Here is a 27,239-nt window from a genome sequence, read left to right as displayed (position 1 = left end):
GGCCATATAACATTTCTTGAAGTCTGCCTAAAAACTACAAATTTTGCAAAGCTATAATTGCGATAAAAGTACTAACACCTAGTAAGTTTTGTTGACACATCACATTTTAAATAAGTAAAGTTATGACCCCTTAATAATGCATTTTTCGTGTTGTATTGAAAGTGTTTGTCCAAAGTTTTAATAACTTTTACATTTTTTTTAAACAGTAATTTATGGCTGCAACATCTGATCAAGGAAATTGATGTATTTAGGAATTCTACGGCAAAGTATGACACCTAGAGGTTACGGAACAATTCTTTAAGTCATATGAATCTTAAAATCTAAAATAATGATGCATATGTATTTTATAACTTAATCGCTAGTTTAAAAAAAATATAAACATATAATTCTTCTGATGAAAACTCTCAAATTTGTCCAAAGCCTAAAGAAATTTACTTTCTTTTAATTGTTTGCTTCCATCCAACAATTCGCCGACATCTTTCCGTATGCAGTTACCTCAGTGAGACCCTTCTCGTAAAAATTCGATGATCGCTAAACTCGAGGGGGGATAACAAAATTGGCAGATAGAGTCAACAACAGTAAATATCTCTCCGTCATTGAAATAAACTATAACTTATTGTACATGTTATACACATGATTACCTGAATATCCATGCTTCTTTTTTGATTGTTTACAATGGTGGCAATCGATAAACTTTGGCTTTAAAACACGACCATTAATTATCTGTCATATTTTCACAACAACACTGACTGAGTGAAATATTTTCTTGAGGATAATAAGAAATTGATGTGTAAAAAAATACAAAATCGTGCACAGAAGACTAAGTTTGTGATATATGCATACATTGGTTCAAGAACTAGATTAACATTATTTTTTTACCAGTCACGGTTTTTGGTCGAGGTTTTCATTAAGGTTTAAAATCTGAAAATGGCATAGAATCCACGTTTTTCGACACCACCTATAACATGTGCAGACTTATAATCATTGAGTTTACGCTCATTGTTGGTGACGTTTTCTGATTTTATGTATCTGTGACCGAAAATGGGCTTCAAATAATAAAAATACTGGAAAGATCAAGTGTTCTTTTGTAAAAGAAATCTTAAATCATTTAATAATTTCAACTAAAGATAGTCGTTTTTTATTCTGTTTTATCAATCAGCTATTCGGATGCTTACAACAAAATCTAATACTTTTCGTGTAGCCGGGTGACATTCTTATGTTGTTCTTGGAGTATTCCTTCTATTTGTGGTTACTAATAAGAATATAAAACATACCATTGCTTTACTATTTGGAAGATATATATAAAAGTTCTAGCTTTGGGATGACATAAATGTAAGACGTAAATAACACAATTTCGGACCGAGTAGAACCTGTAAGAAGCCATTATAGATTAAGGACACCCAAGAAAAATATCACTTCCTTACGGCACAAAGTTCAGAATCCATTCATAGGGAGAGTAATATGTGCTCAAATAGATGATAGCGCATATCCTTTTTTAAACAAGTTTGGAAAACTCTTTAAAAGCTTTTCCAATCACTTGGTGTCCGTCGTCCGTCGTCGTTAACTTTTCGAAAAATCTTGTCCGCTAAAACTACTTGTCTAAACTTGTGGGTTTCATGCGTATACAAGTTAACCACGAATTTAAACGTTCAACGAAATCAAAATTTTTATTAAGTTGTATGCAGACTTTGGAACAACCACGAAATCACATATCCACGAATAGGCAAGTTTCCGCAATCCACGATAATTGGTATCCACGAAAATAAGTGAATTCACAGTAATCCTGAATATTAAACCAGGCTTTGTATTTTAAGAAGAAAAATGTTGTGACAAAGTCTTCATAAGTGTTTTCTGCGGATACATGTAAACTAAAATCTTTTCAGTTTGAGGGGGCCTTTATCAAATATTTTATATTTACTGCAAATTCGTTAATAGAAAATATACCCAAAACTACAAAGAAACATCACAAGTTGATAGAGATGTATTGATCTGCAAACAGACAACTAAGTTGTAAATTGAAGATAAGTGTTTTACTTGCTAATTCCAGGTCCTTATCTGACAGTCGTGTAAGTTTTGTTCTAATCGTTTTAGCATATAATCCAATACTATTGATTTATTCTCGCTGCTTTAACAAAACTCATCTCTCTTTGTTTAACAACTTCATACACTTTTTACAATCAATTGTCTGCTTAATAAGTCATGGCTTCAAAACACATTATTGATGATTTTCTTTCCATTAACAATAAAGACTTTTCTGATCGGATTCCATTAACATATCCTCTAAAACTAGAATTAAAAAAACAATGGACACGGCTTCCTCTCCTTCATCTTTAGACAATAGACTCCGTTTCCACATTACACATAATACACGTTGTTCTTGAAGTATAGTTTGTAAGTGCTGACGTTGTTTATCAGCTTAATGGTGTGTTATATTTTTATTTTATTTTTCTTAGTAAATTCTTACTTTAACTGTTTAGTCTATTTATGGGGTTCGATACTTATACATCCCGTCATTGTGATATTGTGCTATGGTATATTTTTTTATTCTTATTTTTCGTTTTTGCAAATGCGCTTTTTCTCTATGCCTTTTTGTTTCCAATGACACTCTACAAACATGAAATCGTAAACAGTTACAGGTTTGTTCAATTTTCTCAGGAATTTATACCAATGATGAGAATTGAATATTTTTAAATGCTTATTGGGACCCTAATTTCGTAGGAGTCCCTTCACACAATATTGTGTTGTTTAATTTAAACATATTTATTTACAGTGGATTGTGAAACAAGTTTTGCGACTTATATTAATCCCTTTCCACTTTGCTAATGCTGCCTTGTAACGGCGTTAGCCTGCTCTTTTTAAAATCTACAAGGGTGTCCCTTAATGACAAGATATATAACTATCTCTTAACACGGGTCAGCCATTTATCGTCCCCTTCCGACGGACTATCATCGTTGCCCGAAGACCATACTCGCAAATGGTGTCAAGGGAGGGCCGAAATTTTAAGCCCTAAAATTTTCATCCCGGAACGGCAATCGAACCAGAACCCTTTGTGTTAGTAGTCCGATGCAGTAACCACAACACCACGGCTCTCGTGTTGTTTGTGTTTGCTAATGTACCATTAAACCTTTTTCCAAATAACAGCATCTATTTATCAGAAATCAAAGTTGAACTTCTTAGCCAATTTGAAATTACAGACTCAATGTATGTATGATTCGGATACATGACAAATTACAAAGAGGTGTTATAGTACAAACAGTCTATATTATCTTGCTATCAAAACTGATGACTTCACTGCTATTTAACCATATATTCCTAATTTCAACCGTAAGAGAAAGATAAAGAGAATTGGTTCAATTTGAAACAACGTAGATACAGATATATTGCCTGAAAGAGGTTTAAGACATTCGCTATAAACGACATGTTCTGATTCAAACAAAAGTATAACTGAAATTGATCAAAGTTCTTGTTTTTTATTAAAAAAAACTATTTGCAATATAGGGTCTTTGGACATGATATTTCCAATTGTAAACTTTCCATGTCTATGAACAACGCTTAAGCAGTTTATACAATATTGCCATGTTTGTGTCTGTTTTCATGATTGCCTCTAAACGTGTTTGAGTGAAACAAATCCATTTAAAAGTTGTTTGAACGCAATCACATCGCGTTAGTTGATCTTTATGGTATATATGTGTCACAGATGACCACAGATATGCTCAATGTATCGTATATACACCACAATTCTCTGTTTCTAGTTACTTGAGAAGCATTTCTGAAATATATCTAATGGCATGATAAAAAGTGATACCAGTATTTTGTATTTACACGAGACGCGCGTTTCATCTACAAAAAACTCATCAGTGACGCTCGAATCCAAAAAAGTTAAAAAGGCCAAATAAAGTACGAAGTTGAAGAGCACTGTTGACCAAAATTTCTAAAAGTGTTGCCAGATACAGCTTGCAAACCTCCCGTTGTGTTACAAAAATGTCGATAATGACACTGATATGTGAAAATAAAACCATACAAACAAACGCAGGAACACTTAGCACAGAGTTACGCATAAATAAATAATCTAACAGTACATTAGTCACAATTACCAATTATTAACACAATAATAGTAAACAATTAGATGAACGGTGTGAGTACGTCATAATTATTTGGACTAACACAATACTTTATCCATGGAAAATGGAAATAACCTCGACTACATTAACAAATAAGACATATGAGAAATGTACTGAACATGCTCAATTCAAACCACAAACGATAACATATAACACAATATCCAACCGAATCCACAAAGTACACTAATCACAGGAATGTTGAATGTATAAATACCGAGACACGTCATATAGCAATGCAAATTCACACTTGGGAAACAATCATATTTAGGAAACGGTCACGTTCGGGATTTACCAGACAGACAGGATAGATAAACCACAATACAAGACGTGGTAAACATGTCGTAAGTTAGTTATATTTGCAAGCACTTTGATATAACAGCTAGTTGAATATTAGTCTACAATGACACCATCGGCTCATCGCCAGTGCCTCGTATAAGATTTGATCGATTACATTTTAATCATCCGCTGATAAATGGGTAAATTACAACGAAATTAAGGTTCCAACTCCTTAGGCAGGTTTGGCTATTCTTTTAAAGTATCTTTATTTCATAATACTCCTCGTGGTCTCGTGTTAATCCACCATTGGCTATCAAATGTCTGGACTGGAGAGCATTTCTATATTATTTTTATTATCGAAGTATTGGCTCCTGGGCTAGTGATAACCTATGATTTCTTGCCCAGCTTTTGCTATACTTTTTGTCCTCTAAGGCATCGACTCAGTGGTATTAAAAAAGTAACGGTACATTTTTTAGTGCTCCAGATTCTCATTTTGTCAATAAATGTCTTTTCTGTGATGCTGGAGGCCAAAATATTGAAAATCCAAACAAAAATATGTTCATAAGCAACAATAAAGCGTATCAAGAAATTTCTAACTTCAATCGATATGGCTGTCCGATGCATTTTTTTGTTCGAGATATATCATTGTATACGACACTACCAGGCGTGCTGTACTACTGAGAACTCTGACCATCACGATATAACGGTAATAAAAATTAATTTATTTAATTTCCATCTTTTGCAAGATAGTTAACAAAACTTGTTAAATATGTATCAGTCCGCTGATGGATTGCCGATTTTCTGATTAAAGTATTATTTGTAAACTTTTTATTTATATTATGTAGATCTGATGATAATAACAAAGACATTGATAGAGAGACGCTTTTTTACAGTTAATTCGTCAGGTATATAGTTTTGTTTAGTATCAATTAAGGCTTAATTTGTTGAAAGTCATATGAAACGAGTGACCGGTGAAAAATAATGTTAATCCAATTATCACCAGCCCAGTAGTCAACACTTCTGTGTTGACATGAATATCAATATTGTGGTATTTTTTTTTTAAATTTCCTGTTTACAAAACTTTGAATTCTTCGAAAAATTAAGGATTTTCTTATCCTAGGCATAGATTACCTTAGTCGTATTTGGCACAACTTTTGGGAATTTTGGATCCTCAATGCTCTTCAACTTTGTACTCGTTTGGCTTTATAAATATTTTGATATGAGCGTCACTGATGAGTCTTATGTGACGAAACGCGCGTATGGCGTACTAAATTATAATCCTGGTACCTTTGATAACTACTTGAACCAATGCATACTTAAACTTAGTCTTCCGTGAACGATTTTATCATTTTTTTCGCATATATTTCGTATAATCGTCAAAAATATTTCAATCGGTCAGTGTTTTTCTGAAAATATGGCAGCTAATTAATGATCGTGTTTTGAAGTTAGTAAACAATCAACAAAGAAGCAATGATAATAAGGGAAGCACGTGGATAACAATAATATATAGTTTATCTTGATGACGTTTACGTTTGGTTTTCCAATTTTGCGATCACCGGACTTTTATGAGAAAGGTCATGCTGCATACGGAAAACATGTCGGCAAATTGTTGGCTGGAAACAAGCAATTAAAAAATAAACTTCTTCTAAATTTGGACTCATTATAGAATTTTCTTGAGAAAAAAGTATATGTACATAAGTTTTATAATAAAAACTAGCCATTTTGTTATAAAAAAACATATGCACATTTTTCTTTTAATTTGAATTTTCATATGAATCAAGAGATAACATCTGCTTGTCCATTCATTGTCTTAGTATCTAATTAGATTCCAATTTTGGAATACAACACAAAAACATGTCAAAATTAGTATACTATCACGTATTTGCATGTTCTGCGTAAAAGTCAGTGACTGTCGTCTACTTGTGTATCTTCATTCAATTGAAAACATCCTAAACCATTTGAAATAAAATTGAGAAAAGAAACGTGGAATGTGTGAAAAACACAACAACCCGACCAAAGAGCAGAAAACAGCTCAAGACCACCAATATGTTTTGTACAGCGAGAAAACCTCCACCAGGAGTCGGGCCTCAGCTGACCCCTGAAAGTTCAGTGTCAAGATTTTAAATCCTATTCCTTTATCGATCTCAAAATGACACTAATCTTAACGATTTTTAAGCCATATCTTCAGATTTTCAAATAGAATTATGATTATCATACGTTTTTGTTGCAGATGACCAGAAGCAAGAAGAGTCAAAAAGCAGGTTGAAACCACAAACCTGTACTTCTGAAAATATCTATGATGATCCAGATGAAACAGGTTATATTTCTTCGTTAGTTGTCTATATTTATCTTTTCACAATTACAATATTTAATAAGGCAGACTTTTATTATAATACTCCTGTCATAAAAATAGATCTGATAGAGATTGTAGAGTTGGTGTAATCTGCCTTGTGTTTGTAAGGGGCTGTCCAACTGAGGTCGAAACTTTCCACGATTTTGGCATTATTTATTGAAACAAATTTGCAATTTTTTTCATTAATCTTTCTCTTGACGACAGATTTAATTATTCTTTACAAATCCATAAAAAATATGGCACCCACATGTAATTTTCAAATTAATTAAAGATTATTGTACTTTTTGTTGTAGATGAACAGGAGCAACAAGAGTCACAAAGCAGTTTGAGACCACTCACATGCACTTCTGAAAGTATCTATGATTATCCAGATCAACGAGGTTGTATTTTGTCGACAGTTGTCTATAGTTATCTTTTCACAATAACAACACTTCAAAAAGGCAGACTTTTATTAAAATGTTCCTGGCAAAAGACAGTTGGGATCAATCCAATTGCTACAAAATATCCGGGGATTTATTCAACCTAATTAAATTTTGTCTTCGTATTCGTCGTAAAAAACATTTTTATAGAGATTGCAAAGTTGGTATAGTCTGTCGTGTTTTTTGTAAGGGTCCGTTCAACTGATGTCGATCTAAAACAATATCAACTTATTCTTAATTGGTTTATTTTTTTTTAATCCCTGCAGGTGTATTGTATAGTAGGTATTTGTACTTGGGCTATATAGTGCGACAACACCAAACTAACCACGATTACGAAAATATTAATTTTAATAAATTTGTAATTTAATTTTAGGTTTCATAAATTCTTATCTTGGCCATAGCAAAAGATTTAATACATTCTTCAAAAATCCATAGAAATAAGGCACCAAATATGTCAACTATAAGAAAAAAAAACCAGCGAAATAACAGAACACATAAGTGCAACAAAGACCAAACAACAATGCAACATTCCTAGAAACGAACAAGTAGATAACAACTGCCATTTACTTCACTTAGTACAGGACATTTAAAAATAAATGATGGGTTGAACCTGTTTTGTGACTAGCCAAACCTCCGCGCACTATGGCAATGTTAATAATACCGCTAAAATGACAACATTACATGACGGAACCAGAGTACAAATAAATGCAAAACCACCAAAGGCAGAGAAAAACATAAATGAACAATATTCTAATACTTTTCGACATGTTAACCACGGAATAACAACGAATAATCAATATTATTTAGGACAGTACACAAAAACAGCTTAACAGAATTACGAAGTTACTGTCTGTAACACAAATGGATCACTGCCACAAAAAGTAACGAGCAATTTCTTATAAAATATCCTACTTTCAATTTTGATCAGATTTTTTTGCTCAAACTCATTTACGAGCTATTAGTGGTTGAAGGTCACGAAATTCGAAATATTGCATATTCATTTCATTTTCAGTTTTAATGGAAATGTCTTTATTGGCGTTTTTGTGAAATATCATTCTTTGTTTTTGTACCTCGTTTTATATTGACAAGCTCTGAAGGGGGACAAATAGATAGATCCTAATTTATTGACATATTTTTTTATTGAATTTCATATATTGGAAAATTGTCTTTTAACAGGTTCTAGGACAAAGACTACATGTAGAAATTCTGATACAATAACCATGGTAAGCAACTTTGTCCGTTTATTCACTTAAAAAAAAAAACAATAAAATTTGTTGTCATATATCGAGTATCACCATGTCATAAACTCATCATAGATAATAGTTTCTAGTTTCCGTATTTCACACTCTTGATTTTTGTCTTAATTTAGTTTTTGTTTTAAGATTTAACCTCGAGCATCACCGCAGAAACTGCGAATCTGCTGCAGATAAATTGGTATTGTTAAAGGTGTAAGCATAGTACATCACATCCAGTTGCATACGAAAATTGGTCGAAAAAAAAATATTCCCTTGAATTGACAGTTGTAGGTAATTAATTCTAATTTCGTTGCAGTAAAACGTTTCTGGGTGATAAACATATATCTTGGGTATTTCAAAGCATTATTATGTTTGTATTTTGGGTTTCAATACAATATTTTGGAAACTTGAGGCTACATGGCTACTCAATCTAGTACATATGTTAAAAGGAAGTGAAATTTGATTTGTTAACTTCCAGTGATGGTTATTTTCTTATATGCAATGAAATGCTATGTGAGAATTTTTTTTCTATAGTACCGAATAAGATACAATTTTAGTCATGCCAGGTATTTCTTTATTCGAAACAAAGATAAATTCTGTATATATATTTTTTTAAAGTGCAAATTTAACGAAGACTAATGGTGGTATTACACCTAAAATTATTGATAAGTCGAATCAACTTCTTTCTAAAGTAGATGTTTATTCATTATTAAAATATAAGCAGTAGAGTAAAAAAAAAGATAAATTGATGTGGTATACATGTCATTTAGACATAATCATTGTAATTGGCATAGAGTAGTAAAACAATAAATCTTTCGTGTAAGAAATGATATCTGTTTTACATTTCTATACGCTTGTTACATCTAAACAAAAAGATTGAAAAGCATATTTTACTTTATATTTAATATTGCCTCTCTTTGATGTTATAATAAAGAATTATAAAATAAACAACATTTCTTAATTTCGCCTTCTCATCATTTTAATTATATAAACACTTTCAATTACTGCACCAGATGCGCATTTTGACTATGAAGGTATTTTCGGTGGTGATTGATGCCTAAATATTTGAAAAAAAAACCAAAGCATAATGCATATGTTGAATAGACGATCAAACCGAATGGATCAAATGTAAATTCAAATCCGGAAAGAGAATGAGAGCTTAATGAGGGATATTAGCGATTCACAATCAATAATACATTCAAAATAAAAATAATAATACATAGTGTATTTGAATTTAAAGAACGTATGATGTTACCAGTTTCTCCTGATGTCGTTTGAATCTATCATTCTAAATGATAGTGTCCAATACCAGAAAAAGTTATAGAATTCGAAAGTTTAATTATTTTATTATTTGGCAATTAATAGTTTTCTCTTGTATAACTATATGAAAATGTTTTATTTTCAGAACTTATTTCTCTAAAGGAAAGAGCACTGTTTTCAACTTTTTTTTTTGAGGTTTTTTTTTTTTTTTTTTTTTTTTTATCATTAAATACATAAATATCTTTCAGAAAAAATAAAGAAATGTGTATCGTCAATTAATTGTCATATTTATCGACCCAAATAATATTTCATTTTGTCTTTAATTTTTCTCTGGGACGATCAGTGATGTAGCAATTGGTCCTAGATTGGAATCACATATTTACATTGCATTATACTGCTGCTATCATTTTTTTACAGGCTGACTCTGTTGACCACTCCAAGTCGTCAGGTAAGTTGTAAAAAATCAATTATTTTTAATTGTTTTTATGAATTTCATTACCTAATCTTTACATCAATACGCCCAAACAACAGAAAAATATATAACTCACATTGGATTGTCTTTAAATGGGCGGAAGACATTTGGGCCTAAATCATAAGCATGACTATGATATTATTTGCGTAACAAATATTTTCAGGCAATTTTACAATTTTACAATTACTCACACCAACATATATGTTTTTATTTAATATACTGTTATATGTTGTTTATTGTTTATTGTCTTTTGTTCTTGTTTTGTGCCTAAAATGCATATACATTCTCTAATATCTGTTTTGTGTTTGTATGAATTATTTACAATGGAAAACCAACTTTGCCAAATTTATTTAATGTTGTATCTTAAGAAAAAAATACTGCTGCCAAATTCCAAATTTCAAGGACTTTCTATTTTTTATTTTTATTTTTTTTCTCTATTTTTTATTTTTATTTGTTTTTGTTTTGCATTTGCGTTTTAATTATTTATTATTTTCTCTTCTCTTCTCACACTCTCTCTTAAAAAATTTTCTCACTTTATTGATCAATATTGAAATAATTGATACACAATAATAAACTGTATATATATTTTGTAATTTTGAGTACTCACAATTTTTCTAAATATACAATCTAATGTTTAACGAGGCCGGGATAAGGTACCGGTACTTTCTGTATCAAACTAAAAAAATGTGAGTTTTCAATAAAGTATGTATAATTTTAAAAAAAAATATTTTACAATTTGGGCTATAAAAAATATAGGCCTATACAGGTGAAATTTAATTATCAATATAAATATGTGATATACCATGCTATTTTGAAAAGAAAATAACTTGATGTTTTACACCATTTAATTGAAATTTCCTTTCGGGGAAAAAAATTTAATAATTCCTTTCGAGTTCGAAAACTTTGTTGTTTACCTTTTCCTATGAATATCAGCAAGTATCACAGTATCTGTAAAGACTGTAAGTTCTATATTTTATTTAGATTGAAAGAGATTTATTAGAACATCTTGATTATTTGATATAAAAGTATAAATATCTCTATCCGTCTGGCGCAAATACATAATTTCAATCCTGGTATTTATGATGAGTTTATTTGCAATACATTGAATTAAACATCATTCACAGATACAACAATTAATGGATAACACTTCAAGGTAACACATTCTAAACTTTTTAATACAGCTACCAGTTCTTGTGAAACTGACGGATCAAATTCAGAGGGATATAGCTATGTTACGCCTCCAAATAAGTGCTTGAATAGTAAAGATGCGCATATTGGTAGAAATCAAACAGAAGTAGATTCCACTCAATTTATGTGTGAAGAGAAACGGCATAACTATAAGGTAAGTAAAGATTGTATTGTCATATTTGTGAAACAATAGTCTTCGATTGGTAAATATAATGCTTTATTTTTTATTTGTTTCGTGTTTTGTGTGCCTTTTCACATTTATTGTGATAAAGGGGGTGAACCAACAAAACAAAATCGCGCATTATGCACCACCACTCATTCCACCAATTTGTGTCAGCAATACGTGTGCACCGCTGATTTAAGAAGAAAAAAACTATTTCAAGCGCAATCATCAGTTGTTCTTTATAGTGTCATATTTTTAGGGAAGTGTCGCCCTACTTGTATTTTTGCTTTAAAGATTCTTGCGTAAACTTAAATCATATTTTTGGGGAGTTTATAATGCATGTAAGAACTATTATTTTCAGATAGTTCTGCCAAATGTTTTTTAAACTCCTCGTTTAACATTAAACGTCTTTAATCAGGTCTTGTCTATACCTAGGTCTAAGATTTTAAAGAAACTAAGCTGTATGAATCAGGCCGATGACTAGTTGTCAGTAACTGAGAGTATACCCTCAGATCAGTATTTAAGTCATTGTGTCTTTCGTCTATTAGAGATTTCCAATAAAATGACTTTACTCGACATAACCGACCTAACTCAACGTATTTCGTCCTTTTGCATTGAAGCATGACGGAGGGGAGCATACACTGCATGCATGTTTTGCTCTTTGAACACGCATTGTTTGCTGGAATATATTTTAAGTAAAAATCAACACTAATTTTTTTTTTATCTTTAAATATTTGTTCATTAAACTTTGAACGATTTTATTGACACAAATATTATAATGGAATAAGAAAGATAGAAACTTGTAATCAAATACACCCATCATTTCTTGTCATTTCACTTGACCCATATTTTAATTCTTCTCCAATTATGAATTTTAAACACTTTCAAGACAATATTTAGCATGAAAATATTAAATTAATGAATTCCGAAGCGAGAAGGTTGACTTTTAATTGTTTTTACAAGTTTTAACATTTAAGAAGATTCCAACACACCCGAATGTAAAAGGTGTACTCAACTATTTATAATTTACTTGAAGATAATTTGATGTGGACAGAAATTCATATCATTGATATATTTATTAAATAGTACGTTTTCGTCTTTACCTATACAAATGTACTATGTCCATGTATACCTTAACGTGCATTATTTTTCGCATCGCTCCGCTTGTCAGTATGAATTCAATTATTGACAACTACAACATCTTTCAAATATCTTGGATCCGGCCATAATCCCAAATTGTATTGCAAGAAAAAACATAAACGATTGTCGTTCGACTTTGATAAATACTTCTTAAAACAACAATGTCTGAACATTAGGCATCTCGCATGAGATTTAAGAGTTAAGACTATATACTGAATTGGATTTTTTCTGTGATTTATTAGCTCGCTGAACACAAAATTGTGACACTCACGTGTAATCAAAAGGACACATGGAAACAACATATGATCTGCTATACAGTTATGACCACTAATGGTCCTACAGACACTGTGCTTTTGACATGACGAAAGATCTTGCTTTTCTAAACTGTCAATGAATTTTGTATACTTAATCTGTAATATGTACAAAGACCAAGGCTTAGTATGATTGCCAATGAGTCAACTCTTCACAAGATTCCAAATGACACAGAAATTTTAACAACTATAGGCCACTGTACGGCTTTCAACAATGAGCAAAGCCCATACAACAAAGTCAGCTATAAGAAGCCTCAAAATGACAAATGTAAAACACCTAAAACGAGAAAACTAACAGCCAAATTAATGTTAAAAAAAATTAACGAAAAGACAACAACAAACGATAAGCACTGAATTACAGGTTCCTGACTTGGGACAGTCACATCCGTACTAGATCAATGTTGTAACAGTACGAAATAATTGATCAGTATTATAAACTTGATTAGTATTCTTTATTTATAAGTTGTAGTTGTTTTTAAGATAGTGTTCAGCAGCTCTGGATACTATCAGATCGATACATAGTTTATATGGAAATACTAGAAATTGCTGTTTTTATGCTTCGTTTCAGTCTCACGAGTCAGCCCTTTCTTACTGTTTTAATTGTAACATGACCATTTGCTAAACATACTTGTATGATCTCTATTGGCTTTAACTTTGATATTTATAAATATAAAATAACTTCTCGACATTAATTTGCTGAAATATCAGATTAGAATTAAGCCTCAAGTTATAATACTTACGACAAAGAAGCCTCAAGCTATATATATAATACATGTACTTACGACGGAGATTTAGCCTCAAGCTATAGTACTTATGAGGATGATCATACTTATATATGTCTTTTATCCAGCGACAAATGTTACATATTAGTATATATTAAGGATGATGAAATGATAATGATAAATGCATATCCCTTTTTATACATGCCAAACACTTAGAGCCGCATTTTCATATGCTTAGGTAACAAGAGAGCGTAACCACTATAAAGACACACTTGTCTTTCTACGAGTAAACCAGCCAGCCTGCTACCAGTCAATCCCATGTAAAAGTATATAATTATGAATATAAAATGTTTTGTTCAGTCGTGTAACACCTTCACTGGTGATCCTGTCCATGGAACTGTGGCAAAGTTGTCTATATATATACCCCCAAAGCGAAACAAAAATGGAAACTAAAAATTTCCGCAAAATCAATCAATATACGTAATAGTTTCTACTTCTATTTGGACAAGTAAGAGTACAAGAAAAGTCCCGTAAAGACTGAAAAATGTAGCAACTATGTAAATTGGCATTTTCATTCATTTTTAATCAGAGATACTTGGGGACAGGATATTTTTAGCCAATTACTATGTACTATAAATTTATTGTTTACTATCCAAAGTGGTCAATGTTTATATGCGGATTATTAATTATCAGTTGCGAATCAAGTACACCTTCCAAATTACAATCTATATAACGAATTGATGTACATATGTATTTACACACATTATTTTCAATTACAATATCCTTTTTTTTAATGTTCGTTGACTTTCCTTTTGAAAGAGAAGTGTATGTCAACTATCAAAATTTAAAAAAGTACAAGCACTGTATTAATTTTTTTTAAATATACACTTCCCGTTGACGTATGTTTTCCCTATCGTTTTCCCTATCGAAAAAAAAAATCGGAGATGGTAAGGCAGCAACCATTTGATTTTCGTTTTCGGGGGGGGGGGGGGGGGGGGGGCTATGGTTTTTTTTGGAAAAAAAGTTTGTTTCCAATTTTTGGAGAAAAAAATAATTTGTTTTTGATTCTGAGAAAAAAAAATTGTTTGTTTCACCCTCAGCTGCCACTATATGTAATGCTAAAATTGAAAGAAAAAAATTGTTTGCACAGAAAAAAAACTCATAGCCCCCCCCGCCCCCCCCCCCCCCCCCCCCGAAAATCAAATGGTTGCTGCCTAAATTGAGGAGATGACATGTAACTGCAGAAGAAGCGAGCGTTTAAAATGATGCTTAATAAAGTATGATGCCATCCCAATTATCAACTTTAACAGAGACGCACTCTGATTAACACTTAAATATTATCAAACATTAAAAAACGAAAAGAAGAAGAGACATTAATCTGATAACGACAAACAAAAGCAATACAAATATCAAATAATGAAAGGTTCATTAAATTTTGCAAAAGTATAACGGAAAAACAAAGTCATGGTCAAAACCATGAAAGACAACTCAAATGAATTTTATGATAGGTAAAGATGCGTGTATATACGTGGTCTTATGACAGTAAAGTTTAGGCGGGAAACTCAATAATCACGTGATACATAAAAATCATGATTTCTTTCGTTTTTCATCATCTAAGAAATATTTGATATTGATAAAATGTATTACGAATGGGTATCATAGTTTAGGAATACTTAATTAAAACCTGAGTAACGCATTTAACAAAATTAATTGGTTAGCAATAACCGGTCCCGTTACGTGCGTACGTCGAGTTAGGTACGTATGTCAGTTTATTGGAAATCTCTAGTTGTACTTTAATTTGAGCTTTGTCAGACGATCCTGTGAGTCAAACTTACTCAAAATGGATTTTAGTTTGTTCTTATGTTGTGCTTTTAAATCATGATCGCTAATATTTTTGACCCCGCCTTATCTGAAAGTACCTATCCCAAGTCATAAACCTATGATTCAATGGTTGTCGGTGATTGCTGCGGTCATTTTTGTTTGTCATTAATTAATTTGAGCTTAACAGGCCATTGTTTGTTTCTTTTAATATTTTTTTACTTGTTGTCATGTCATTGTCTTTCATAACTTACTATATAATGTTGTACATTGCTGGTTGATTACGTCAATACCATTTGGTCTCTTATTTTTAATATTACTAGTTGTTTGTTTGGCGACCTTGATTACCCATGAAAGAGGGGCGAAAGATACCAGAGGGACAATCAAACTCATAGATAGAAAATAAACTGACAATGCAATAAAAGTCTCGCACTGTAGGTTTGCAATATTGCAATATTCCATATCTTTCTACTTTTAGTTTAAAGAAACAGGGTAATGATGCTATGACTCTTAATAAGTTATGAAAGTTGGATATACTGAGACCATTCGAAGAATTTTTCATATAAAGAGCACTTTTAAATGAGTTCAAAACAAAAGAGATTAAAAGTATATGCGGATTCGATGAATAAATTATCACAATAAATATATAGAGACAAAATAGTAGGACTTAATTTCCATCTCTACATTTAGTCATTTGGAATGAAAAATACGATGTATGTGGGAGGAAGAAACTAGCAGTAAAAAAGAAAAAGCACACTGTTGTTCACTCGTTACAACAAAATCACGTTCTGACAAAATCCACTTAAACTTTTCTTTTTTTTTCGTTTCATTTGTAGATGTTTTAGTTTCCCTCAGTTTTAGTTTGTTACCCCGATTTTGTTTTTTGTCCATAAATTTACGAGTTTTGAACAGCGGTATACTACTGTTGCCTTTATTTTTCTTAATGTCATCGGTTGGTTTTATAAAATATTTGTCAGCCTCTCTAAAAGACAAAGACTACTGAATTGCTTTTCGAAGTTAAAGTTTCTAGAAAAAAATATAGCAAAAATTACAAACTCTAAGGTAAATTCAAAACGAGGATGTCCATAAAAACTGACAAATCAAATGTTAGACTTTATCAACCAAGGGTACGGATAGAAAACAACTTGGTACAGGGATTTTTATCAATCTAAATTTGTTTTCATCAACGCTTTTTGGAAAAAATCCGGTTCTAATATTTTTATTTAGTTTTGAATAATTTTATAACTCCTCTGAAACATTAAATTAAGAATATCTTATTACTTAATACTGTATGGTATGGGTTTTTTCTACAGGCTGACTCCATTGAAGTAAATAAATCTGAGGGTAAGTTGTTAAAACTGATTATGAGCATGAACGTTAATAACAAGCAGTCCTTTATAACGAGGGTATCACAAGCTCAATAGTCAGCACTTTTGTGTTGACTTGAGTTATCATTGATATGATCATAATAATAAATTAACTGTTAACAAAACTTTGAATTTTTGAAATACTAAGAATTTTCTACATCAGGAATAGATTTCCTTGGCTGTATTTGGCAAAACTTTTAGGAATTTTTGGTCCTCAATGCTCTTCAACTTCAAACTTTGTTTGGCCTTTTAAACATTTTTAGATTCGAGCGTCACTGATGAGTCTTTTGTAGACGAAACGCGCGTCTGGCGTAAATGTATCTATAATGAGTTTATTTATAATAACCATGTGTTGTCCCCATAGTTCCTCTCTCGTTTGGGTAGTGACCCAAATCAATGGATATTTGAAAAAGATGTACAAAACACTTATTTGTAACCAGTAAATTAAAGTTCTATTTAAAAAAAAATATTGTATGTTTTACCACTGACTGTAATGCATTTGAACTGTTTCCTTTTCAACTACAGATACCAGTGATGAAATCGATTCCCAAGGATATACAAACATGTATCCTCCAAATACTCGCAATGACAGTGACGATAAGAACAATATGTGTACAGAAAATCATCTATCTGATACAGAAGAAGACTCAAACTGTAGCGATAAATGTTTGGCGCATAGCGATAAATATGTGGAGCATAGTGATGAAAATTTTGAGCATAGTGATAAATGGGAGGCGCCTTCATTTTCCAGTAGCGATACATGGATTCCACCTAAATCGTTTCTCTAAATTATATATTACAGATTGATGTGATATATTATTTTGTATTTACCGATCGTTCGAATACATATTTCCAAGGATATGTTTTTGCTCTTTTGTGTTCATTGTTCATACTTTTTTTTATATACACGTACCAAATGAATAGTTTACCACAATGTTTATGTATATATTTAGAAAACACTTTCGTGCATGATATTATAACTACATAAGAAAATTTGTTTCTATGATAACTTATTAATCCTTAAGCTATAATAATTACGAATAGTTTGTCAACTGAGACTACATGAAATTGGCTGTCTCTAGTTTAATTTTATACAAATATTTTAAAGACTAAGGAAATGGAATAAAACAAACTTCTTTAAGATGAATGTATTAATATTTGTTTGCATTAACCTTGATGAAAATAACAATATGGCTTTAATGAGCTAAATAGTATCACATAGGTGTTAATTACAACAAAAACAAACTTGCAAAAATTATATTTGATACGTTTCCCTCGGTTTTAGTTTGTAACCCGGATTTGTTTTTTCTCTATCGATTTATGAATTTTGAACAGCGGTATACTACTGTTGCCTTTATTTTGCAAGAACAGGGGTACCAATTGTATCAATTAGATTTTTTAGTTAACATTTTTTTCCAAGATTGCAAACAATTTAACAAATAGAATTATTTTAAACGAACAAGATATTAGGGAAATGATCAATTGAATTATTTAAGAAAGCTGAAATTTTCCAATTGATAAGGGGACACTATTCCTCAAGTCACTTTTAATATGGTGACAAAAATAGGAATCAATCGAACAATACTCGATTTGTGCAATCAGATAATGATGGTAGTGTGTCTAAATCAAACAGAATCATACAAATAGCTTTTTGGCTTTCCAAAAAAAAAGTGTAATGTTTATTTTACAGTAGAATTGAGATAGAAAAAACTGTATATGCATTCAAATATTCTTACATTATATTAATATATGTTAACAGAGTGTTTAATTGTAAATTCAACCACTGTGTATGCGATTGTTGATTTATATGTTTATAATTAGCATGGTGAATATGTAAATTCGGTTGTACAAGAAGAGGGAAAAAAGAAATACTGTCTCGGATTATAACTTTTTTCTAGAGGTGTAAAAACACTATGTAGAATTTCCATTTTTGCCAAGCATTAAATGCATGTACCTTGCCAATTATATTATAAATTTCTATTCGTTCAAGTGGTTAATTTTCCATTTTTTATGGATTTTTTTTTTTCTATTATTACTTTGTTATCGATTGTCTTATTATATGAATTTACTCCATGTAACAACTGAAGCAATGCATGTTAAATTATTTCGTTTTCTCCTCTGTACCTTTTTCAAATGGTTTTAGAGGATTAATCTATCTATCTATTCAAAAGAAGACTGCAAAAAAAAAAGAATGCAAGGTTGCAATCCATCCTCTTAGAAAGAAGACGTTAATTCCTATGAATCCTTTTGTAGGGGAGGGCGAAAGATACCAAATGGACAGTCAAACTCATAGATCGAAAATAAACTGACAACGCCATATCTTAAAACGAAAAGACAGACAAACAAAAGACTAAGTACACAAATCACAAAATAGCAAACTAAAGACAAAGAAACACGAACCCCACCAAAAACTCGTGGGGGGGGGGGTCTCAGGTGCTCCGGTAGGGTAAGCAGATTTGTAGGATGCTATACATTCTAGACTTAACAGAAACCGAGGAATATTTCTTGTGCATGGGCGTCTAAGTGGATGACTAGAGGTATGTTGCAACGTTTATTTGTTACCTTCCCAGTTAGAATACCTAATTTCCAGTTATAGTAAAAACATATGGTCCCTTTCTCGGGATCCCTTATATTTCAGATTTCAATATTCAATGTATATTGTCAATATTAGTCATGCATCTGCATAAAGCTTACATACCGGTACCGTTATGAGAAATCCAAAGACGCTGGAACTCGGGGTTGGTGCTGTCTACCTTTAAGAGCAGCCATATGTGGTTGTTTTGTACTAAAAAAAATCATGTACCAGTAGTAGAAACAAAATTTCATTAAAAATGGTGATTAACATAAATTTTGTATACATTTATTGAATCTTTGATTTCAAGAGGCGTTTTAATATTTCATATTTTTTTTTAGAAATAATGCACCTCAATGTATATACATGTATTGTAAATAAATGTATTCTTCTTTAGAATACTGTCTTCATGTATTACGTAATCTATTACCATACGATTGAGAGCCTTTGGAATGAAATGTTCAATATGAAAATGACATTATCATGAGTGGTATTTTTTATTTTGATTTTCCCTTGAGATGTAAATACAATTTTTCATTAACACTTAGCGATATATACAAATTTTATTTTCACTTGGCGATGTAAATACAATTTATTATTTACTTGGCGATGAAAATACAATTTTAATTTTCACTTAGCGATGTAAAAGTAAACTATTCATAACAAGTGATACGACTTAATTCATCGGTTAATGTGTAGTCCCAAAAAAATATAGGATTATTGCAATCATATATTTTTTTGCCAGGATAGTCTGTTTGAATCGCTAACTTTTTTATTTTGCATACTTTATCTCAATCTGTTTCAAGTTTTACTATCGAAAACAGGCAAATCAAATTGCAATCAATTCATTTTCTGTATCTCACTTAAATTTGTCTCAGTTACAAAATATTATATTCTATATGTATCACTTTGTTTTAAGCTTGTGTAGATAGATATTTGTTTTTAACATCAATTGTAACATGATTAACCTGTTTATAGTTATCAAAGGTACCAGGATTATAATTTAGTACGCCGGACGCGCGTTTCGTCTTCATAAGAATCATCAGTGACGCTCATATCAAAATAGTTGTAAAGCCAAACAAAAACAAAGTTGAAGAGCATTAAGGATCCAAAATTCCAAAAAGTTGTGCCAAGTACGGCTAAGGTAATCTATTCCTGGGATAAGAAAATCCTTAGTTTTTGTAAAAATTCAAAGTTTTGTAAACAGGAAATTTATAAAAATGACCATATTTATATTCATGTCAACACTAAAGTAACTTCACTGTTTTAAACAGATTGCATATATTGCAAATTAAAACGAATACAAACAAATATACATGTGTTGTCCTTGCAAAGATGACGACTTGAATATTTCATGTCTTAAATTTCCATTCAGCATTAACCTAGTTTCCGTTGCATGTCAAAACATGGAGGGAAATAAAATAGTGCATTTTTTCTGACTTTTTTTCTGAAATCATTTTTTTCTGTTTGATTATAGGTTAAATTTATGCTGAATGGAAACATATATATAGACTTCGAAAAAATTTTGCATCTTTTGGGGGATATCAATCCAGGAAAGTGAAAGGATATCATGTTTACTGGAAGTGGTGCGGCCTAGTAAAAACAGCAAACTGAAAGTAGAAAAAAATGTTTTGACTTCAGGGAGGCTCCTTCAGGATTACGTAACTTTTTATTCTTCTTGGCATGACCCACTTTTTTTTCGATTAAATCACAATTTCACAGTAGTACATACATGATAAGCACATGAGCATTAACATGGTATTTAAAATTAAGAGTATGGCTAATTCTGATTGGTTGATATTTGCGCCCGTAATTTTTTATTATTAGAGACTTCGTGCATTCTGCATTATATCATAGGCCAAAAAAAAAATTTCCTTAGCCGCAGGGGTGTAGCTGTCGTTGGGCGCTTTAGGCACGTGCCCACAAATATTTTTTTTACAAATATGTTTTTTTTAATAAACAACGTTATACTAGTGTCTAGATGAAAGCCGGTGAAGTTGTCAAAACTCTTTAATTATCGAATGTCAGATGTACACTAGTCTCTCATCCTTATTGAATGGAATATTGAATAGATTTGAATGTTTTTGCGATTTTACCTTATATAGAAAACTATAAACTAGAACTTTGGTTCAGATCATTTCACTTCTATCAACAAAAACTTGAATAAACCTCAACTTAGACACATGAGTTTTTTAATTAGTTGTATTCATATTCACATTAACATGTTCTCGTCCTTTATATGCTTATAACTTGCTACTCAGCAGAGCAGCATTGGCGAATTAATTTATTTTCCCCCGCATTTTTGGATCACGTCATTAGTGAAATGCAACGCCGGTTTCCTGGTGAGGTAAAAAATCAAATGTTAGAATATTACCTTAATCCCCAAAATGTAGGCAAATTAACACCGGAATTAGTTGAACACCTTTTCCAAGCATTTCCGGACGTAACTGACATGGAAGAGTTAACATGTGAACTTGAAAGGTGGGTAAGAAAGACAGTAAGAATGCTAGACGAAGGAAGCCTCCAGACAGCAATTAAGCTAGCTAACAAAGACTTATACCCAAATGTTTGCACAAAATTACAAGTACTTTTAACTCTGCCTGTCACATCAGTCTGTTGTGAGAGATCGTTTTCCAGTTTAAGGCGTTTGAAAACCTGGGAACTGGCCATAATGGGTGGTGACAGGCTTTGTGGGCTTGCCATGCTCCATGTGCATAGAAAAAAGTAAAATCACAAAAATACTGAACTCGGCGGAAAATCAATTCAAATGATCCAGTTGACAAAGAACGTGTGTTGAAGCTTTTCGATAGTACAGGTCATAGGAGAATCGGAAAGTTTTGGTTGACCAACAGAGATTAACTTAAATATTGAAACTTGTTTTGTTACTTACTAGGCTAGCTAATAAAAAAACACATTTCTGTTATATATTTTTTGTTTCTTATTATAAATACATTGACTTCTCCCATAGTTATGCTGAAATAATAGTTATCAAAAGTACCAGGATTATAATTTAGTACGCAAGACGCGCGTTTCGTCTACATAAGACTCGTCAGTGACGCTCATATCAAAATATTTACAAAGCCAAACAAGTACAAAGTTGAAGAGCATTGGGATCTAAAATTCCAAAAAGTTGTGCCAAATAATGCTAAGGTAATCTATGCCTTAATAATGTTGTGATAGTATTTGTATATATTTTCTTTAGTAAAGAGAAATCCATATCGGTGAAATACAAGTCACATATAGAAGAAAGATCTAGAAGAATAATAGAGTTGGAAAGTCAACTATCAATGAACAATGAAGAACAAAAAAAGCAACTAGATCTTCTTGATCAAGAGGTATAATAAGTCATAACTTTTATTTGTATTCAAATTAGCTATATTAGAAATCTTACATTTATGAGAATAGTTAATTGAATTTAACTAAAACTGTTCCTTAGAATAATGTGAGATTTGTCATAATTTTGTAGATAATTAATTGTACAAAATGGAGAAAAGTTTCAAGTAAAGCTGGGTTAACAATTATGTAACTATCATTTCTCCATTCCATACTGGTTAATTTAGGTAAAAAGATGAAATCACATTTACAAGAAAATGTAATATAAATTAGCTGCTAATTTATTTATATACACATCTATTAATTTTAACCTTCATGTTTCTATTAACTCAAATAGATTTTAAAATCTAGTTAATTTTATTTGTTACAGGGAAGAATTACTTCAGAAATGACAGCTCTTGGTGCTCAGTGTCGTGGAGAAAGACATGAACAGGTTATAACACGACAGAGGGAGGCACTTTCTGAACTAAGGTCAAGGGTCAAGGTCTTGGAACAGGCCAATCCCCCATGTAAGTTTTTAACATGATTAAAGTCAATGCCAGTTAAAGTGAATTAGTTTTATGTACGCTGAACTGTTTTGTTCAATTTCTTTAAAATAGCATCAATATTGATTTGCCCATAACTTAATGATGAACAGTTTGATTGGTACAAAACCATTGTATTGAAGTTGTATGAGAGATAAGTACTAAATGACATTTATGAGTAGATAAAATAATATTTTTGTGTAAAAAAATGGATGTTTATTTTAATTTATTTATATGTATAGTCAGATGTTGTAAGACATAACCGATAGCCATAGTTGTTTCCTTCCAACACATTTAAATACAACACATGGAAGTTTTTAACGACATTGACAGGCTATACAGCCCTTGCACATTTAAATACTTTTTTTTTTTTTTTTTACTGAATGTATCATCACTAGACAGAGAGGTCAACAGAGCTAGAGGACTTCTGACTAATGTTAATGCTGAGGCTGACATGGAACGTAGTGCCCATAGAGAAACAATGGATGCCTTAGAAGCTAGTGAAAATACTGTTAGTTGTTTAAATAGGCATATGCAGTAATCATCTTTTAAAATAAGTTTTCATGTAGCATTTGAAGTAAAGTTTTTCTAAATATTATTTAACAATGGTCAAGGTCAAAATGAAGCATTGACCCAGTGGTGGTAATCAGAATAAATTTTACAGAATTGGAGACTTTGATTCACATGTCTAATTAAACCTTCATCAGCAGCCTTTAGCAAAGTTTTGGTAAAAATCAAAAAAATCAGGAAAACAAGTGAACATCAATGGATAGCTTATTTCAATTTTTATGTTCTACTCAATGAAGATTAAAGAAGAGCTTTTAGTAATCAGATAGAAAAGTTCATTTTTTCAATAATTTATATCATATAAAAATTCATTATAATAATAAAGCTATCTTTTGTTTCAGTATTTAACACTTCTCAGAGCAATTGCTAGTTGTCTTGATGTTGATTCTGTACAAGGATTACGTCCCATTGGTCACATTCCAAAAGACGAGCGTCAGCGACTGATGGATGAAAGAGAAAGAGCTTGTGAAGCCTTGACTGTCAAAATCAAATTAATTAGGGAAAGAATTGACAGGAAAGATGAACTGTTACAGGGTTATGAGAGAGCTCTAGCAAGGATGAGGTAAAGTTTATTTTAGAAACATTGTAAATTGGTCAAAAAGAAAAGTTATCTGAATGTGCATGAAATAATTGCAAGCCGTTTGGTTTTGTCGACCACTCTTTACCTGTTTTCCCTTCACATATAACTATAGTTATACTGAATAATGTTGTCATATTTGGACAGCAGCTTAGCAGAGATGAGTAGTTGTAACATGCACATGCTTTAAAATGTCAGAAACTTTCTTCTTTCAATGGATGCATCCTGGTTTATATTTAGTAAATTGAAAACTAAACCTTTTTGAACTGTCAGCAATTGAAATTAAATGATTTTTTTAACTGAAAAGTTTGCCATTCTCTTTTTAAAAATCTCTTTTTCTTTGTATTGTTGCAAACTTGGCCAGTTTTATAAGCAGCCTCCACTTTTAGAAACACCATTGAAATTTAATTATGTGTTCTTTGGTCAAGAAAACCATTGTATTTCTTTAACTTGTCTTTCAAATTTATTTTGTCAAACTTTTTCTTTTTATTGAGTCTTGTGAATTTAAGCTAGATTGGAGATTATAAATCTAATATGACTCTTTCAGTCTTATTTCATGAACTATATACAAGCAGTAAGAGGTACAACCTCATACACTGACATGTAATCAAAGGTGTCCATAAGCTGTATAAAAGGAAAGGACTTATTGCAGTAGTTATAAATTAGATATTTTTAATGAAATGTTTATTTCATTGTTTCAGACAAGCAACAGAACTAGCAGAAAAGAAAACTACACAAGTTGATAGTCTAGCAGTAAGTACTATTATTCAAACTGAGTATGGATAGTTTGACACTTCTCTAAGCTATTGCTAGCTATCTGGATGTGGATTTTGTACAAGGATTACGTCCCATAGGTCATATTCCTAAAGACGACGTCAGCAATGAATGGATAAAATAGAAAGAGCTTGTGAGCCTCAAGTTCTTGAATTCAATTGATCATATATTTGTATTATTATGAATTGATAACTTTAATTTAGCAGGTAGCTTAATTCAGCAGGTTGTATTTAAATGGAAATTTCTACACTGACTTGTTTTAAGCTTATATGTAAATTTTCTTATAAACTTGATGAGAACTACATCATGTACATGTTAAAAAACTGTAATAGTAAATCTGCTGAAACTCCTGTAGATTTTCAATAATTTTATTGTTTCTTTTTTAGACTGATATAAAGAATAGAACAGAAGAAACCCACTACTTACGAGAGTCTTTGAACAGAACAAGAGATAGACTTGACCAAGAACGCAGACTTAATTCAGCTATCAAACAAAGGAAGGTATGTTGTATGAATTTTTTTCATGTTCGAGACTGAAATAAAACAACTTTTATTTATAAATAGAATAAAGTCAAAGTTTTATAGACCTTTGGAAAAAGAAATTTGAATATTCAGCATTTTAATCTATTGACTTTTTAGTAGAATAGAAATTGAACCAGTTCTTGAATATGGTATAGTGTTACCGCATTATTTTTAAACAAGAAATATTTAATCAACAAAAAAGGAAGATAGATATGTAGATTTAAGTGTTGTTTTTATTTTGGTTTCTCTTTTGACCTGTAGCATGGATTACACCTTGTTACAATCTTCATTTGAAATTTAGAAAAATGTGCACTTATTGATATTTTAATTCATAACAAGATATTATTACATTTCAGACGTTCCATCTTGAGAATGAGAAAGCACACATACGACCACCATCACATAGATGTCCTCCTGAGGATATTTTTGGAAAGGTAATTATCACACAAATAATTGATTTATTGAAAGGATCTGTATCTGTTAATGCCTTCTTTTACATAGATCCAAAGGTGACGGACTGATTGTTGTAATGACCAAACATTGATCAATTAACTCAGAAAGTTTCTCTTTTGCACTGTAATACTTACTCTTTGTAGACATAAGTTAAAATCATGAGAAAGAATTTCTTACCCCATGATTATAAATGTCAAAATTGCACTATTTTTACTTGATTAGCTGTGTCAAATTTTACAGTGAAATCAAATATTGTTATGAATATTGATAAGGAAAAATGATGAGAATATTATGTTAAAAACTTTGTATGCATTGATTTGAAATTTTTAGAATGCTGCTAAGAAGAAAGCAGAAAAAGAAGCATCCAAGAGAAGAAAATATGAAATAAAAACTTTGAAACAGGAATTAACAGAAAAAGAAAGATCCTTTTTGAAAGTGAAAATAGATTGTATACAATAGAAAATAGTATGGTATGTATAGAAAGTATTTCTTGAGAATTGAGACAAAAAGAGTTTATGACAAATGGTCAAGTTTACTTGAGAATTAGTCAACCAATCTTCTTATTTTTATTTTTTTTTACGTCTAAACTGAGATCAAGATTAATGTCAGTGATTTACACTTTTGCTGTTCATGAGTGATGGTCCAGGACTCCTCCATTGATGAAAAAAAATTGGTTAATTTTTTCTATGCAATAGCTTGAGATCCATTTATACAGTTTTGTTTCAGGAGTTATGGTTCTTGGTTTCTTAAACATAGTAATTTTTTTTTTTTTTAAACTTTTGTAATTGTTGCAAAGCTTATTTAGATAATGTGGTAAAGAGTGCTGATGAGACAACTCCCATCCAAGTCACAACATGTAAATTAAACCCATTACAGGTCAAAGTACAGCTATTTATTTATTTAGTCTGTTTTTGGATTGATTTTTTTTTGGCATCATAAATTATTGCATAATTTTTTTAAATAACAGTACTAGTATATTAAGGAATATAATTTGATTTCTTTTTCAGAGCATGGAGAGGAGAATAGAAGCAGAAGTAGAGTCCTAGTTTTTAACCCCAGAGCTATAAATAGAC

General features: G+C 31.2%; 2 protein-coding genes across 2 annotated transcripts; both read left to right on the top strand.

The window, feature by feature from the left end:
• Positions 1-5,242: 5,242 nt before the first annotated feature.
• Positions 5,243-21,597, top strand: LOC139505111 (DNA mismatch repair protein Msh3-like; the record flags this gene model as incomplete). Its single annotated transcript, XM_071294925.1, is given in 8 exon segments — positions 5,243-5,302; positions 6,628-6,714; positions 7,044-7,130; positions 8,346-8,392; positions 10,082-10,112; positions 11,318-11,478; positions 16,792-16,822; positions 17,371-21,597. Coding segments are annotated over 8 exon segments (767 nt in total), but the record flags the coding sequence as incomplete, so codon positions are not given.
• A 993-nt stretch (positions 21,598-22,590) lies between these two features.
• LOC139505112 (forkhead-associated domain-containing protein 1-like) lies at positions 22,591-26,630 on the top strand. The gene is made up of 8 exons (XM_071294927.1): positions 22,591-22,752; positions 23,121-23,259; positions 23,673-23,785; positions 24,183-24,403; positions 25,120-25,171; positions 25,579-25,692; positions 26,070-26,147; positions 26,497-26,630. Exons 1-8 carry the CDS (start codon positions 22,705-22,707, stop codon positions 26,623-26,625), a joined length of 894 nt encoding a protein of 297 aa, XP_071151028.1. The 5' UTR covers positions 22,591-22,704; the 3' UTR covers positions 26,626-26,630.
• The last annotated feature ends 609 nt before the right edge of the window (positions 26,631-27,239 follow it).

This window comes from Mytilus edulis, unplaced genomic scaffold (genome assembly GCF_963676685.1).
Source record: "Mytilus edulis unplaced genomic scaffold, xbMytEdul2.2 SCAFFOLD_1168, whole genome shotgun sequence".
NCBI lineage: Eukaryota > Metazoa > Mollusca > Bivalvia > Mytilida > Mytilidae > Mytilus > Mytilus edulis.
This window is presented reverse-complemented; position numbering and strand designations above follow the sequence as displayed.

Coding starts and splice junctions, on each gene's coding strand:
- LOC139505112 (XM_071294927.1), top strand. CDS start 22,705: ATGAACAATGAAGAACAAAAAAAGCAACTAGATCTTCTTGATCAAGAG. Junction 23,260..23,672: donor GGAACAGGCCAATCCCCCAT/GTAAGTTTTTAA, acceptor TATCATCACTAG/ACAGAGAGGTCAACAGAGCT. Junction 24,404..25,119: donor AGAGCTCTAGCAAGGATGAG/GTAAAGTTTATT, acceptor TCATTGTTTCAG/ACAAGCAACAGAACTAGCAG.